General features: G+C 43.3%; 1 protein-coding gene across 3 annotated transcripts in view; it reads right to left on the reverse strand.

Annotated features, from left to right (window-relative positions):
* The window catches only part of LOC117452380 (tetratricopeptide repeat protein 28-like), a 190,948-nt gene that overhangs the window by 67,079 nt on the left and 106,651 nt on the right, over positions 1-17,218 (reverse strand). For all 3 annotated transcript variants that reach the window (XM_034090975.1, XM_034090974.1, XM_034090976.1), the window contains one exon: positions 2,554-2,701. In XM_034090975.1, the coding sequence (XP_033946866.1) occupies positions 2,554-2,701 (148 nt within the window). The remainder of the gene's footprint in view (positions 1-2,553; positions 2,702-17,218) is intronic.

Below are 17,218 nucleotides of genomic sequence, written 5' to 3' on the forward strand. Positions count from 1 at the left end.
CACTGTGTCCTTGAAGAAATATGCCTTGATAACATTATCTGAGGTTTATTATTTGTCCTTCTGATTTATTTATTTGCTCATTTGGTACGTCTGTCTTCAGATGCATCCCTTTGCTCTGTGGCAGAAAATAAACACAAAGGTGCTCTTCGTGGGACTGTAAACATCACAGTGTGTGGAGATGTTTTTCGGTAAGATAAATGACAGAGATAAGTGAACACTGCAATCACAGCTAGATACAATCTGTTCTTTCTTGGCAACATGGAAGCAACATTGAGTCTACACACATATGGGAATAATGTTGTGTTTGCAGAACTGCTATAAGAGATAAAAGTGTAATTCCAAATGGATTACACTTTTCTTTTAATGTAATTGCAATGTAGTTACAACCCATAACAAGAAGGTTAAAACCAGCCGAGTACAATGACTTTATGTAAATGGACTTATAGCCATATTTTGGCTCAAGGTGTTAAAGGAAATGTTCTAAAACTTTGGCATTAGCATGGCAACTGTAATTCATTCGGTGGCTCAGCCAATCAAGGTGAATTCTGGGATGAGTATGTGGTCGACAAACACTGGCAGGAACGTGGCACTCCTCCTCCTTTAAGGAAAGAAAGCACTGCTCGCCTACCTTTTACTTATCAGGGGACCTTGGCTGAGTAACACTGATTATCCTCCCTGTTTGCTGGCGTAACATTGATTATCGTCCCACTGTGCCAGGAGCCCCTGTGAGAGGATCACTGCTCTTAATCATTTGACCTAGCTACCTCTCCTCGGCACACCTTGGATTAGGTCCTCTGCTGGTTGCTTTGCACCGTGGGAAATAGGGTAAACAATTAAGAGATTAAATGGCTTGGGCTGAATGTTGGTCTTGCCCTACAGAGAGGACCCATTCTGGTCCATGATGCTCAGCTCTGGGCTTGCACCCAAACCCTTTTCTTGTTTTGGCTCCAGTGTCAGGATTATACAATCAATGCCGCTCAGATTGGCCCATTTTTCTTTATTCTGTTTTCCTTCTGCATTTGCACAAGAATATTATTTTCAATCAAAGGGAAACAGATTCCTCACCAAACAAAGCCCTTCAGAGCTGCTCATCTCATTGTCCAGTTCAGCAAATGTTGGATTATAAAACCTGGCATTTTTTCCCATACGCAGTTTCAGCACAGTGGTGAAGAGACGATGACAAAGCAAGACTGCAGGATGACTCGGTCTAATTTGGCAGCCGGTGCCATCCAGATCTGAAGAATATTACATTCTTTGCAGTGGTCATCTGAACCAAAATTGTTGGCTCATTAGGCTGGCCCATACTGATTACTCATGGACAATCAGGTCACTGCAGTCGGCTGATACAACAGATATTAATGTTAAACAGAAAGAACGCATTTTAGTTACAGTCTTGGCTTGAATGCACTACTTACAAATCCACTCAGCTTGAGGAAAAAGGCTTATACATGGGCACACACAGACAATAGCATTAGTGTTGGATGCTCATTAAGATAACTATCTAGCTATCTGTGAGTGTGATCAGCCCATCTGACAATAACATGTGCGTCAGGCCTCAAATTCCCGAGGTAAATACTTGACACTGACAGTCAGTCACAAAGACAGAAACACAGACCGATAGAGAGATGGCCTGTCTGCTGAAAGGGTAAAAAACCTGACAGGTAAAGTCACCACAACAGGCTTATTGACTGACAGAGTGAGGATTATTTCAGAGACAGCGGCAAAAACAGGTGGAGATGGTGAAGCAGAGAGACAGTGACACCCAGACACACCGTAGATTTATTAAGAGAACTAGATAAAGCGTTGGAGGCGGCGCCCTGTTCATTTCTATGAAAGTTGTTCAGTGGTGCCTAAAGCTAAATGGCCTGACTCTTGAATACAGAAATACCGGTATCTTCCCGAGACCTTCTTGCAATCTTCCGCATTCATTGGGCCAATAGGGATGGGGATGCGCACTCTCATTTTCCTTTGGCCCCGTCTCCAATCCGCTCCCTCACGTCAGCATCATGTCTGGTTTCAGGTCATTCAAATGACTCTGGAACTGTGGTTTAAAGCTTTAAGCACATTTAACAATACGTAGGACCTAGTGATTGAAAGAAGGGCTATTCAAGTGTCTGACTCGGTATTTGGTTTACCTCAAACTAAAATATACGCAGATTCTCCAGTCATTTGGAAAAATAATGTTTGGGCCCAATGGCACGGAAGTTGTAGCGTCATCGTTTGGCCACTATGACAATATGCTTCAATGCCGAGCGCACTTCCTGGGGGCTTGAGACCATGGATGTTTAAAGAGAACTGGATAAAGCGCCTCCAATCTGCAGCTTCAAGGCAAATCCCGCGTAAATCAAAAGAATGGAGAGGGGAAATCTGGACTCTGGATTTGGCTTCAAGCACATCTTTTTATGACTTTAAGGATCTAACGATTACAATGAAAGGGAGGTACTCTACTTGGTAGTTGGTTAACCTAAACAAATATATACTCAGTAAAAAACCCAGACATATTTTTAAGACAATTGATTGACACATACATTAATTAAATCAATTACAACTCACCTCGTAACGGCGACTTCATGGCGGCTTCTATCATGCCCACTAGCAGCTGCAGGCTCTTGGGGTCTTGGGCCAGCCCGGAGGCAAAGGCGGCCAGTGCGTCGGCATGGCGACCAAGGTACTGAAGGGCAACACCCTGTCGGAAGTATGCCTGTAGAGAGAGAAAGGTAAGAGTCATCAGCCTCCTGTCCAGTGCCACAGCATGCAGCTTTATACAAACACATTACCAGACACACTCATTTCACGCCATTTGCATTTTCTCCACATGAGTAGTTTTCTGAAGTCGAACATGGCACCCCTCTCTCCTTTGTATTCCATTAATAGAGCGATCACTGTTTTATTGTATTAGTTAATTGGATTATATGTTTTTACATAAATGCAGATGTTGACTGGCTGGCTGCCTTCTCTTTTGTTTTTCTCTTCGATATTGTTCCTTTTCGCTGTGGGAGTAAAGTGCAAAGCAGTACAGAACTTGGTTTTCTCTTGGGCTGTGTGAGAAAGAAAGTAAAAAGAAAGAAAATAAAAACGAGATGAGAGAGAGCTACTTACTCAAGTCGTTTGTAGTTCAATAAAAACAACACCCATACATTCTTCAGATTGTTCATTCCCTTTGTAAAAGTTGTAAAATAATAACACAACTGGCCTGAGTCTGTTTTTGCCATATTTTTACATCAGATGTGTCATGTTTTGGAATGTGAAAAGCTCTTCAAACAGACAGAAATTAACTACATTTGTCATCCAGTCTGTTTTTCACAGAGCGGAGAGAGTCACATTGTTGTGAGTATAATAATTCAGCACAACTGAGATATAAACTGCACGCAAGTGCTGACATACTGTATCTTTCTGTGAGAGACTAAATTGTATTGGAACATTCTTCAGATTGAAAACTAAAACAGACGCTGTCTCTGGGATCTAAAGCCCCATCAATATGTTATTTTTCCTTTGGACTCAGCAGAGAAAATAGATGTGTTATCCAAGCAAGTTTGTGACTCATGTTTTTGTGTCTGAAGCCTGATCAGAAAATAATCTTAGTGACTTGTTAAACCTGAGTCTGGTCCAGTTTTAAAAAAGCAGCAAAGAGAAATGGAACACTATCCAACTCATAACTCATGATCCAAACCACTAAATCCCCCCCAGAGACACCAGACTAGTCGTATCTGGGTTTGTGTGTCAGAAAAGCCTGATTTCAGCAGCCAAGAATAAGGGAGAATAAAGGGCGAGAATGGTGTGTGGCAACGAAACAACAAAATATGTGTAACATTTAAGTGCCCTAACTTTTCAACTCAATGTTTTTTGTGTTTTTGCCGGTGTACAACATGCAGTCCAGACAGCTGTTTGGTCTACCTCTTCACTGAGCCGACAGTCGCTCCACTCACAGTTCCAAAAGTGACACCAGGGCTAATTTGCTATTAGCATCTAAGAGGCCTTTTCATTAGTCTTCCCAAGCTTCATGTTAGCACAGCTCGGCAGTGAAAAAAGGCGGGGAGGATTAAAGAAAATGAGACATGACATTGAATTTATAGAGACCAGTAATTAATTTTTCTTCCGTCTGAGCCCCCCACTGACTACCAATCTCTCTCCAGACCTGCTGCCCCCCTCCTCATTTATATCTCCCTTCCCTTGCATCACAACTCCATTGAAAATGACGAGGACAGAGATTAGATTCAAAGCATTAACCTTTGTTCTAACACTGTTATTATATGAGGGGAGTGCAGGCCAGGGTATCCGCTCAATATTAATTGCATCTAGTGGCAGTGGAGTTTGGGCAGGACGCACTGGCTGGAGTAGGGAGGCCCACAAACGTTTTGCCTGAGGGAACAAAAGACATTTAAAAGCACTTCTCCCTTTGATTAGATTTAGCCTACTGACTGCTCACCCAGTGATCTTTCTTCTATTCTTTTGAACAGCGTGCCCTGACTGAGAACACAAAGAGGAAAAGAGAGGACAAAAATATTCCAACAAAAATGCCATCTCCTTTAATCCCTTTATTTTACCATATATGCTGTTTTACATAAGGCTAAAAGAATAGACTGTGTGGAGAGTGCATTCAAATACTGCAAACACAAGCACAAGAATAAATGCATAAAAGAAAGAGGCACGGCAGAAATGACAGAATCAATGTGCCGTATAGCCTTATAGGATTATTTTTCTTCCATTAATCTCTTAGAGCCTTCAACACACATCATGTAGCTTCACAAAGCCATTCACACTTAATCCAACAAGTCAATTCAACCAATGATTCCTATAAAACAGTAGGCTCAGTGGAATTTACATTATAGATGAATGCTAGCATAAGGAAGCACCAAATATGCAGATTTGCAGATATAACACCAAATGGTTGGCTATGCTATTGGCATAAGGCATTGTGGGAGAGTAGAGAGCAAGATTGTACCCCTACACAACCTATTTTCTTAATTCACACTTAACAGGACCTTTTCTAAAAACACAGCAGCATTTGCTTCAGTGATTAGCATAGCCTCTCTTAACTAGGCAGAGAGAGAGATAGAGATACAGTGGAAGGAGGGGGGTGTGAATTACAGGAAAAATACAGGGCTCCACAAATTATCTTTGCCCTATCAACATGTTACAATATGCTCCAAGTCGGTGATTATTCTCTTCGCAAAAAACTATCTTCCTAAACAGGATGCATTTTAGCGAATGACTCAGTTCTCTCCTGAAATGTGATGCATCTGTTAGCTATCTTGTAAAACATGACAAACTAAAACTTAAAAAACATGTGTTTTGCTTGAAATTCAATCCAGGCTAAATTATTGATCCTTCTTGCATTGCTGCCTCCTCTATTTAAAGCAGCAATGTGCTGATACCACAGAAGAGTGGATCGAGTGCGAAGGTTTGTCGTTGTCACCCGTGGGTAAAATCTGAGAGTGCGCATGTGTGAGCAAAATCGAGAGGGAGAGGAAGAGAGAGGCTAGAAAACACATACGAATAAGAGAGAGGATAAAAGCTTTTTTTGTTTCTCGAACATTTAAATATTTCATGAATGCTTGTTTGATGTAGTTATAAATATTCATGTTTTTATGCTTGAAGAGGGAAATGATGCAAAGAAGAAGTTATTCACACTGGTTATTCACACTCCAACATTCTCCACACACATGCTCATGCACAGTCGCATACACTCCCTTTTCTCTAACAACACACATACTATAATACATTGGGCGCTTTTCTTTCAGTGACAGCGCTGTGATTCACAATAAGACCCAAAGTCCAAGCAGCTAAACAGAAAGTTGACAAGATTAAGATTGGGAGTTTGGCACAGGACCAGCTGTTAGATGCTCCTTTCCTGTTAGCAGATTAATGTCTCGACATATGTCCTTGCCTCCTTCTTAGGCTCCTCTTCAGTACCCTGTAGCCCCAGGGGTGTCCTCAACCCCCGGGGGAAAGTCTGCTGTTTGCACTTGTCTATCCTTGTTCTAGTTCTGGGGCTAACAGGTTTAGTGGAAGAATTAATTGAAAATTGAATAGCTGTGCTAAATCGATATAAACAACAGGAGTATGGTTTGGCATATGGCAAGGTAGATACAGTGGGGGGGGAAAGTATTTAGTCAGCCACCAATTGTGCAAGTTATCCCACTTAAAAAGATGAGAGGCCTGTAATTTTCATCCTAGGTACACTTCAACTATGAGAGACAGAATGGGGGGAAAGAATCCAGGAAATCACATTGTAGGATTTTTAATGAATTAATTGGTAAATTCCTCTGTAAAATAAGTATTTGGTCACCAACAAACAAACAAACAAGATTTCTGGCTCTCACAGACCTGTAACTTCTTCTTTAAGAGCCTCCTCTGTCCTCCACACGTTAACTGTATTAATGGCACCTGTTTGAACTCGTTATCAGTATAAAAGACACCTGTCCACAACCTCAGTCACACTCCAAACTCCACTATGGCCAAGACCAAAGAGCTGTCAAAGGACACCAGAAACACAATTGTAGACCTGCACCAGGCTGGGAAGACTGAATCTGCAATAGGTAAGCAGCTTGGTGTGAAGAAATCAACTGTGGGAGCAATTATTAGAAAATGGAAGACATACAGGACATTTCAAGGTCCTGGAGTGGCCTAGCCAGTCTTCAGATCTCAACCCCATAGAAAATGTTTGGAGGGAGTTGAAAGTCTGTGTTGCCCAGCGACAGCCCCAAAACATCACTGCTCTAGAGGAGATCTGCATGGAGGAATGGGCCAAAATACCAGCAACAGTGTGTGAAAGCAGCATCCCTCTCCTCTGTCATCATCCTGTTGGACCTGTCTGCTGCATTCGACACGGTGAACCATCAGATCCTCCTTCACATTCTTCAAAAACTTGGAGTTTCAGGCTCTGCACTTTCCCTCCTCACCTCATACCTCAAAGACTGTACCTACAGGGTAACTTGGAGAGGGTCCGAGTCCGACCCTTGTCAATTAACTACAGGGGTCCCTCAGGGCTCTGTTCTGGGTCCCCTCCTCTTCTCCCTGTACACAAACTCGCTCGGATCTGTCATTAGCCCGCATGGTTTTTAATACCACTGCTACTCTGACGACACCCAATTAATTCTGTCCTTTCCCCGCTCAGAGACCCAGGTCGTCGCACGCATCTCTGCTTGTCTAGCTGACATCTCTCAGTGGATGTCTGCTCATCACCTCAAGCTCAACCTTGACAAGACTGAACTGCTTTTCCTTCCGGGAAAAGATTGTCCCACTCTTGACCTGACAATCAACATCGGCACCTCTGTTGTTTCCCCGACTTAGACTGTAAGGAATCTGGGTGTGATCCTAGATAACAAACTGTCCTTCACTGCAAACATCGCTGCTACAACCCGTTGCTGCAGATACACGCTTTACAACATCAGGAGGATACGTCCCCAGCTGACCCAGAAAACAACGCAGGTTCTGGTCCAGGCTCTCGTCATCTCACGCCTAGACTACTGCAACACCCTCCTGGCTGGTCTACCTGCATGTGCCATCCGACCTCTGCAGCTCATCCAGAATGCAGCGGCTCGTCTGGTCTTCAACCTTCCAAAATTTTCCCACATCACTCCGCTCCTCCGCTCACTTCACTGGCTTCCAGTAACTGCTAGAATCCACTTCAAGACACTGGTACTTGCGTACCATGCTGCGAATGGATCTGGCCCTTCCTACATCCAGGACATGGTTAAACTGTACACCCCAGCGTGTGCACTACGCTCTGCATCAGCCAAACGACTCGCTGCACCCTCGCTGCACCCTCGCTGCGAGGGGGACCCAAGTTCCCATCAGCAAAAACACGTGGGTTTGCTATCCTGGCTCCAACATGGTGCAATCAGCTCCCCATTGACATCAGGACAGCAGAAAGCCTGCACATCTTCCGGCGCAGACTGAAAACTCATCTCTTTCGACTCCACTTCGAACGATAGAATTACTAACAAAGAACTGCTAACAGAGCACTTATATACTAATAAAGGACTGGCTTATCTATAGCCAGTTGAGTAGCACTTAAAATGTTTGGCTCTATGAAACCTGATGTACTTATATGATTCTGTTTTCTTCAAGGTTGTGTCTTCCTGGTCGAATGTACTTATTGTAAGTCGCTTTGGATAAAAGCATCAGCTAAATGCAATGCAATGTAATGTAATGTAATTAGCTAGAGAGCATTTAGATGATCCAGAAGAGGATTGGGAGAATGTCATATGGTCAGATGAAACCAAAATAGAACTTTTTGGTAAAAACTCACCTAGACGTGTTTGGAGGAGAAAGAATGCTGAGTTGCATCCAAAGAACACCATACCTACTGTGAAACATGGGGGTGGAAACATCATGCTTTGGGGCTGTTTTTCTGCAATGGGACCAGGACGACTGATCCGTGTAAAGGAAAGAATGAATGGGGCCATGTATCGTGAGATTTTGAGTGACAACCTCCTTCCATCAGCAAGGGCATTGAAGATGAAACGTGGCTGGGTCTTTCAGCATGACAATGATCCCAAACACACCGCCCGGGCAACGAAGGAGTGGCTTCGTAAGAAGCATTTCATGGTCCTGGAGTGGCCTAGCCAGTCTCCAGATCTCAACCCCATAGAAAATCTTTGGAGGGAGTTGAAAGTCTGTGTTGCCCAGCGACAGCCCCAAAACATCACTGCTCTAGAGGAGATCTGCATGGAGGAATGGGCCAAAATACCAGTAACAGTGTGTGAAAACCTTGTGAAGACTTACAGAAATGTTTGACCTCTGTCATTGTCAACAAAGGGTATATAACAAAGTATTGAGATTAACTTTTGTTATTGACCAAATACTTATTTTCCACCATAATTTGCAAATAAATTCTTTAAAAATCAGACAATGTGATTTTCTGGATTTTTTTTTTTCTCATTTTGTCTCTCATAGTTGAGGTATACCTAGGATGAAAATTACAGGCCTCTCTCATCTTTTTAAGTGGGAGAACTTGCACAATTGGTGGCTGACTAAATACTTTTTTGCCCCACTGTATACTGTTGGGCTATGTGCACACTCAAGATCCTGCCTGATACACAATCGAGTGTATTGAAAAGGTTTATTTTTTAACCGTTTAAAATAAAAAAAGAATAAATGCTGACAAAAATGAAAGGTCTTCCACAGATGTTGTGTCAAGAGGTTGTTTTATATATCCAAGAGCCAATACATTTTTCCTACAGCTAAGTTAATTTCCCTAAGTTGCACCATGCGATGTGTAAAGTGCTTCCAAGTCAAAACGCATACTAAGACTTATTTGTTTACCCTATCCTGAATCTGTCATCTCTAGCAAGAAGTTAAATTGCCATGGTCATTTATAAAATAATTTGTATTAAGGGCACAGTAACCCGCCCATGTAGTCTGTGTATTTACAGACAGCTGGGTCTGTTTCCTGTCACACTTTAAGAGTTGTACAATTGTAAACAAACAATCTCAAATGATTAATTCTCTCTAAACAAACAGCATAACTCCTTGCCCACATTTCAGGCTGCCTGACGTTGAACTGTCTGCTCCAGCTGTGCTCCAGTAGCCCAAGGACTTGTAAGGTTTGCTGTGTCCTGATCGGTGATCAACAATAATAGAGATACTCTCCAATGTGGAAATCAATAGAAGCCGCGTAAACTCCGTTGAGATCGAGCCACACCCTTCGCTGCTGTGGTGTGATAGGGTATGCCTGCTGCAGATGGTTTCTGATCACCCACAGAGCAGTTGGTGCCAATGCGACAACTCTCAACAGAAACCCCGCTGCCGACATAATGGAACCCAAATCAGACCATCAAATAGGGACAGCGGGCTGCAAACATTCTGCACACACACACACAGACACAAATACAAACTGAAGAAAAATACATCAATAACCCTTCAAGAAAACCACCCATCCATCTCAAACAAAGCTGTATGACTTGAAATCAGCTTTCCACACAGGCAAGAACGCCGGGATCAGATTAACACTAATGGTGTGACAGGAACAAAGGGATTGCTGCCTTTCTTCCTCCGTTTCTTAGCTCTTTAACTATAGGTGCCGTTGTCGTGGTTTCCAATGTGACCCAGAAATGTCATGTGTTGGCCAGGGTTTCAGACGTGTGCCTCCGCCATCCCTTGCAAATCTCTGCCTCTGCACTTTCAAGGTGACACAGTCGATTCTCAGGGTACACAAAATGTCAACTGCTTAATTTAATATCCAAGGATAATTGTCGGCCATGACAAATTAGCTAGAAACACCTAGGAAAAAAAAGTAAAATAGAATGATTGCTGCTTTGGGCCTTCTGCCCTTCAACTTGACAAGCTGAAAGCCACAGTATAAAAGTACGTTTCTCAAGCCAAGGCAGTGAGTTGCTACCCATCTTCTGTTGCCTCTCTGAAGGTAGAGGTCTCTTTCCCCCAGGACAAAAAAGGTCTGAGGTCGGTCCTCACAGAGGCTGCGGTGGGGGCATCACACCCCTCGCCTCGGGCCAGACATACACCTCTGGCCCCGGGGTCACTGGGATAGAATCATGACACAGCTGCCTGTCTATTACCTTCTCCCCAATCTAATAACCCCAAACCCTAGACCAGCAACCACCCCTGACCTACATCGATCGTGAGTGTGTTTATCTGTGTGTATGTGTTGTGTCAGTGGAGAGAAAACAGTGACAGCCTCATTTTTCCTCACACAGAATGAGCGATTTCTGCATTAATTCAGCCAATCGATGAAAAATGTTGCATTTTCAGGATTTTGCTATGTCCAATATGCTGACCAGGATGGCTTTTGTGGAGACCCCATGACAAGATTGTATGTTAACAACATACTCCACATCCACATAGCAAGTCAAATGGAAGCACATTACAATCTGCATGTAGGTATACACAATAAAATATTAATGATGCATTGATGTATACCTCCCTAAGGGCGTTGTAGACTCTGGTGATTGCTGGTCCATCAGAAGCCCTTAATTAGCCCATTAGATTAGATGGCTTTAATGAGAGCAAATTAAACTGATCTTTCTTTGTGGAGCCGGCAATTAAAAGGGTAAATGTTTTATTATTCAGTGAGTGGCGACAATAAGACCCAAGTAAAATCCAGAATGCCTGGTAGAGACTTCAGCGTGAGAGACATTTTAGTACTCTCTCGTGGCTGCGAGGGATCGATTAGCCGGCTCACATCAAACTGGCAACCAGCGTCGGACTTCAGATTCGAAAAGGTCATAGTCAGGTATGTGGAATCAATGCTGAGCACTCTGTATTCACTGTGTCTTGTATTATCTCACTGGGGGGATGGTTTAACGCTTTATAAAAACAATAACTACAAGACAAAGAGAAGCTTCAATAAAGAAGGTCATGGTTTGTGATCTGGGAAGTGTCACGGTGTGCACATCCATTGTGACAGTTGAAGTGAAATGGAAGGGAAAAAGTGATATTTCTCATTTATCACAAACAGATGAAACAGCACAATGGAAGCAAGATGTGGGGTCATGCAGAGACATGCTGTCACAATACACTGTTTGGCAAAGGGAATTCAATTTGCTTTCCGCTACGTGCATGTCCACCATAACTGAGGGTTTTCACAAAGGGAACAGACCAATGGAAAGTGATAAACCAACAGATATAATGGCAATATGCCTGTAGCTAACTCCAAGCATGTTAATTCCAATGTAAGAAAAAAACATGTCACACTGTTCCTCTATGATTTATAGCCTGATTTGTCACACGGATGCTGCTAGCATACTTGTATTCTCATTAGCATCTTAAGAGTCTTGAGTTGTGAGGCTGAGAGGGTCAGGGTGCTAAACAGATTTCCGCACCCCTCTCCACTAGATCCTTGGCTCGCCTCTGCCTGAGTTTTGCGCACGAAACCGACAGCCACAGGGGCTGACTCTCAATTAAAGTAGGCATTAATTACTTAAAGGAGCTTTAATCAATCAAGGCCAGATGGTGAACCTGAACAAAAGAGAGCAAACTCTACACTGTAGAAGTGCTTTCCTTCCTGACGAGATAAGAGGTGGCCATAAAAGGCTTTATCACAATATACCTACAAGGCTTACATTTTTCTTTCTTTTTTTGATACCAAAAAGTGTTATCAATTATGGAGCACCAATTTCTGCGGATAATTGACACAACAGACCTTCCTATCAATCATTAGAACATTGAAAACAAATCACAATAACTACTACTTCCTTTCGTTATTTAAAGGTACTGATTATGCAAAGCCAATTGAATGAGCAGCCCTGACCATATGTGTCCCATATGTGTTTAGCCCTACAGTGCAGACAGAAAGGGCTACTTGGCCCCAGTGCTGTACTCTCCTTTCCTGAGGCACCACATCCTCCATCTTCATTTGTACTCCCTTAATTGGCTTTGACAGTGAACTCAAGCATGGCTGAAAAATACCCTCCTCTTAGTAAACACTGGCTGAGAGACACATGTTCTCAACATGGGGAAACCAGGCATCTCCATTAGCCATTAGGATGGGTAGTCATGTCCAACTGACCCTCTCACATCGTCTCTTCAGAGCGTGACACTCTGAGCTTCACTTCTCAAACGTTGCTGCCATCTGATGTATTGCATTTCTAGTGAGAGGCAGAGGCCCCTGTAAAACAAAATGCAACATCTTTTTACAAACTATGTACTTAGCCTTTACAAAGTGAGAGCTGTTCAGAGTGGTGTGTAACATTGGCTACCAAGGGAAAGAAGTGTTTGAGAGCCTGAGGTGTTTTCTGGGATTGGTTATCATTGCCTGCTGAGTTTGGAGATCCCAAAAAGAGACAAGATCCACCAAATCATTACTTTCCTCACACAGTACACACAGCTTCTTGCCAGTGGCAGCACTTGTGTTGGGATCATTAGGTTGCTCTGGTCTTGGTGTGAAGCTGCTTCATCAAACAAGAGTCAGCAGCACAGGCCGCCTGACAGAGTGGCTTCTCTCGAGCTGCCCTGCTATACTTCAAAAGACTCACAGTGGGCCTTTATGGAGAGCTGTAATGAAAAGCATGGCATGATACCCTTCTGCTTTTGATTCTGCAAGTAAGGAGTCATACATGATTGAGTAAAAGGCAAGTTCAATCTCAGATAAGGCCTGAGAAGACTGGAGAGAGAAGGGGGCAGGATGAGGAAACACAATAATGATGTAACCCAAAGGGTTAGCATAATCTTAAAGTTAGGAAGAGTTGGGAAGACAGAGGTCGAGAAAGAAAGCTATAGGTTAGCATGAAGGACAAATAGAGATGCCTCTTGGTATTCCTTCCTAGTTCACTATCTATGTCTGCTGCCTTCCAGGCTATCAGAGCTCTTTATTGTGTATGACCTATTTCTCCTTTCCATTTCCCAGTGCAATAGCAGCATCATTATACTGGGCTGTTGTGGCTGCAGCGCCACTGCTTTGCCATGCTTGTACACACGGAGATCTCCCCAGCGATTACCAGATAAATGCACTTTAATTCACAACACATGCGGCAGGGGTTTATATATAGACTTGCTAATTCCCCCTCGTCCACACTGCGATATGAACTCCATGCTGCACCAATTTAAGTGTGTGATGAGTCCCACGCAGACAGGCTCCTCTACTTATCATATATATGACATGGTCCAGCACATCGCTGGCAAAGGAAAAATATGAGAAGCTGTAAAAAAGGACCATTATGAGTGGATCAGTGTGGACGTTTCATTATTAATGAAGATAGTGGTTCAGGGCTGCTTTCCTACTGAGAATTATCTGTCATGTAGTTGAGCTTAACAGTATTTTCATTTTCACAGGAATTATTACACCCACAGAGGAAAGAAAACACGCACTGCAGCCGCACATTTTAACAAGCACAAAGCTGGTAATGCACATTCAACAACTATTTTAGACTGAAATTCTGACAGTCAACTCCCATAGCAGGGCTAATTGGCACATTTCTACGGAGGGGACGTTTCTGCCTCTGATAACACTGAGTGGTCCTGTTACTCATCTGCACAGTCTCTGTATTAGCTCATTAAACAGCAAGTTCCCTTGGTGTTCTTTGGCCATCACCATGCATCATTAATAGCATCCGCCTGCTAATCATGTTAGCTGTATTTCCCTGGCTTTGATATCTATGTCTATGCCCCGCTGCGCGACTCGATGGCCTGTCCAGTAATTCCATAAAGTGAACAGGTTTACGTACCACCTGTGGACACTTAATATGTTCAACAAAAAGTAAATGTGTTAGTCAAAAGTCCTCTGGCAACTGGTCTTAATGTAGAAGTAATCCACCGCCGGTAAACACACAGGCAAACACACACATACACACACACACACACACACACACACACACACACACACACACACACACACACACACACACACACACACACACACACACACACACAGCAAGCCAAATAAAAACACTTGCTCACAGCTATGAGTCATACTGTCGGTGCCAACAATCAATGGGGCTCACCACATCCAGCTGGCTGTAGTAGCGGAATGTATTAATTTTCTCATTTAGATACAAATATATACTACAAATAGATTAATGGTGTTTGATCAGCTTGGCAGAGCGATGCCAATTAGTATGCATTGATGGCAAGAGGCATGATGCTAGAGTTTTATATATGCTGCATTAAAGCAAAAGGCAGCCACTAAACCAGGTACAATTAGATCACATGACCACTTATCTCACAGCTATATTGAAAACCACTATGGGTCCAAAGGAAGGGATTGCATCACAAGGAAAGAAGCTGAAGATATAGAGGAAGGTGGGAAAGAAGGGGAGAGTGAAGCCATGGAAGCAAGGAGAGCAAGAGCGTATCAAATGTAAGCTACAGTATGGTTAGCTTAGGACCAGGAAGAGGTGAAAGTGGCCCTCATTTCATACAACACAGAGTTTGACAATTACTGGTGACAGCACATCACACCAAGACGGGGAAAAGATTGATCCGGACTCTATTTGCTTTGTAAAAAAGTAATTAATCACTGTGGCCACGGAGGAATGGTGTTAATGTTAGCCGTTCTGCTGAGTGTGTTTGCACGTCTGTGTGGGTAGCCAGCCATATGTGGATATACGCGTGTCCCAGCATACCTTTCTGCACACATGTCCAACAAAAGCAGAGAAAAGGATGGAGAGGTGTGGTAAGGAGAACTTTGTGGAAAAAGGAAAGAAAAAAAAACATGCAGATGGAGGGTAGAGGGAGAGAAGGGGAGGAACATGCACACACTGCAGCCATTTATTCACATGCATGCACTCAAGAGGACCAGTAGTGCAATCCATCATAAGAGTCCTATCCACACCCACTGAGCAGATAACTACAGTACTGTGGATAAAGAAGGTAGGAAAGGTGGAAATAAGGATGAATTCTCCTTGCTTCACCTTCACTTTGCTCCGAGTAAAATAAGGCCGCTACATTTATAGCTGCAAGTACCGTACTTCTCGTTAATATGAAATACACCACATTCCCTTGGTTTCATCATGGCCAGTCTTTCCCTCCCTTGAACTCATTTTGCCTATTTTCTTTCTCTGAAAATAAACTGGAGTGTTTCAGGGGCGTCCTTAAAATCGATTTCACATACATCACATTTTAATCGCTCATAAGAACAGATACTAATTAAAAGACAAATCTAAAAGTGGTCTTGTTTTTTCACATTAGACACTCCTGTGTATACTGACTTTAATTCCTCATGAATTACCTGGTTACCCTTCTCCTGCTGGACTGTTACAATAGGCGGAAATTGTTGCCTGTTTAATTGTGCAAATGGTTGTGCTTGCTGCAAACATAAGACCTTAGAGAAAAAGCTATAACTGAAATCCCGCTGTGAATACTGTCCCATGCGCGCAACTACACACACACACACACACACACACACACACACACACACACACACACACACACACACACACACACACACACACACACACACACACACACACACACACACACACACACACACACACACACACACACACACACACACACACACACACACACACACACACACACACACACACACACACACACACACACACTGTCCTGGGGCTCTCTATGCTATGTTCCACACTCCCTCCTCCACAGCCTCAACACTGCAGTGATAAAAGCAGCAGGAGCCCACAGACACAGAGACACAACCCTGATCAATAAGAGAACACACACATACACACACATACACAAACGCAGACACACTCACAGGGGAGTCCAGTGATCCTGCAGTAGCTGGGGGTCTTAGGGTAATGGGCGTCACCGGGCGATGGGAAAATTGGATGTGAAATCGTGTGTGGAGTAGAGAAGAAAAAAGAAAGAAGGGTAGGGCATGAGAATACTACGGGTGTTCTCCAGTGTCACATTTCTATCCCTAAGCCACAGAGCTACAAGGGCAGCAGCTGCAGCAGAGAAATGGCCACGCGTTGAGAAAGCGCTCATTGAAGTGTTGGCTGTGCAGCCGCAGGCCTAGACACTAATAGAAACAGAAGCCAGGGACCCTTCTATGTCAGAGCCTCGGCTGAGCAGAATACTAAGTTGTCCTCTCGTGCTAATGATTACCCCGAGCAAGGTGCAGGTCCGCAACATCACTTTGCAAATGAACATCAGCAAACCAGCAAATTCAAATTAGAACATTATCCGGACCTGCCGGCCTACACTCACAGTTCTGCGGTGCGATACCTAGAGGACACCATTTGGCTAATAAGAGGAATTATTCTGTGACTCAAACTAAATACTGAGGGCTGTGTATCTCCGCACACTGCACTACTCGTCTCTCCGTATAAATGCAACAGTTTATCTGAGAGCAAACCAGTGGGGAGGGGGGGTTTTAGGAATAGAAGTGGCGTGATAAATGGGGAAAAGGCAGTGACCCCCCCCCCCCCTGATGTAGCTAAGGTGTATGAATTACCTATCTGGCTTCCCAGGGAGTGATGACCCCAGTGGAGGAAGCCAACCCCACTGCCATCATTTACTGAGCCACTAGCCCCTGTTTGAGACCCTGCAATAACTTACACACAGAGACCCTAAAGCATTTAAGTAGGACTCATAACTTATCATTAGATGGCCCTGTGTATGAGTGATGTTCTATTACTTAACTACAATACAGATATTGAAGCATATTATATCATGCTTACTGGGCTAATTATAAACCATGAGCAAAGGTTATCACACAGTTTCATTTTATTCTGTTTATCTGACTTTTGTGAGCACATATTATTCTTTGTATGTCAGCACACAACAAAAGCACACAGATTTGCAAAACATGTTACTGCTCCTTGTGCTGGAAAAAATAATACAACAT

Source organism: Pseudochaenichthys georgianus, chromosome 9, assembly GCF_902827115.2.
Source record: "Pseudochaenichthys georgianus chromosome 9, fPseGeo1.2, whole genome shotgun sequence".
Lineage (NCBI taxonomy): Eukaryota > Metazoa > Chordata > Actinopteri > Perciformes > Channichthyidae > Pseudochaenichthys > Pseudochaenichthys georgianus.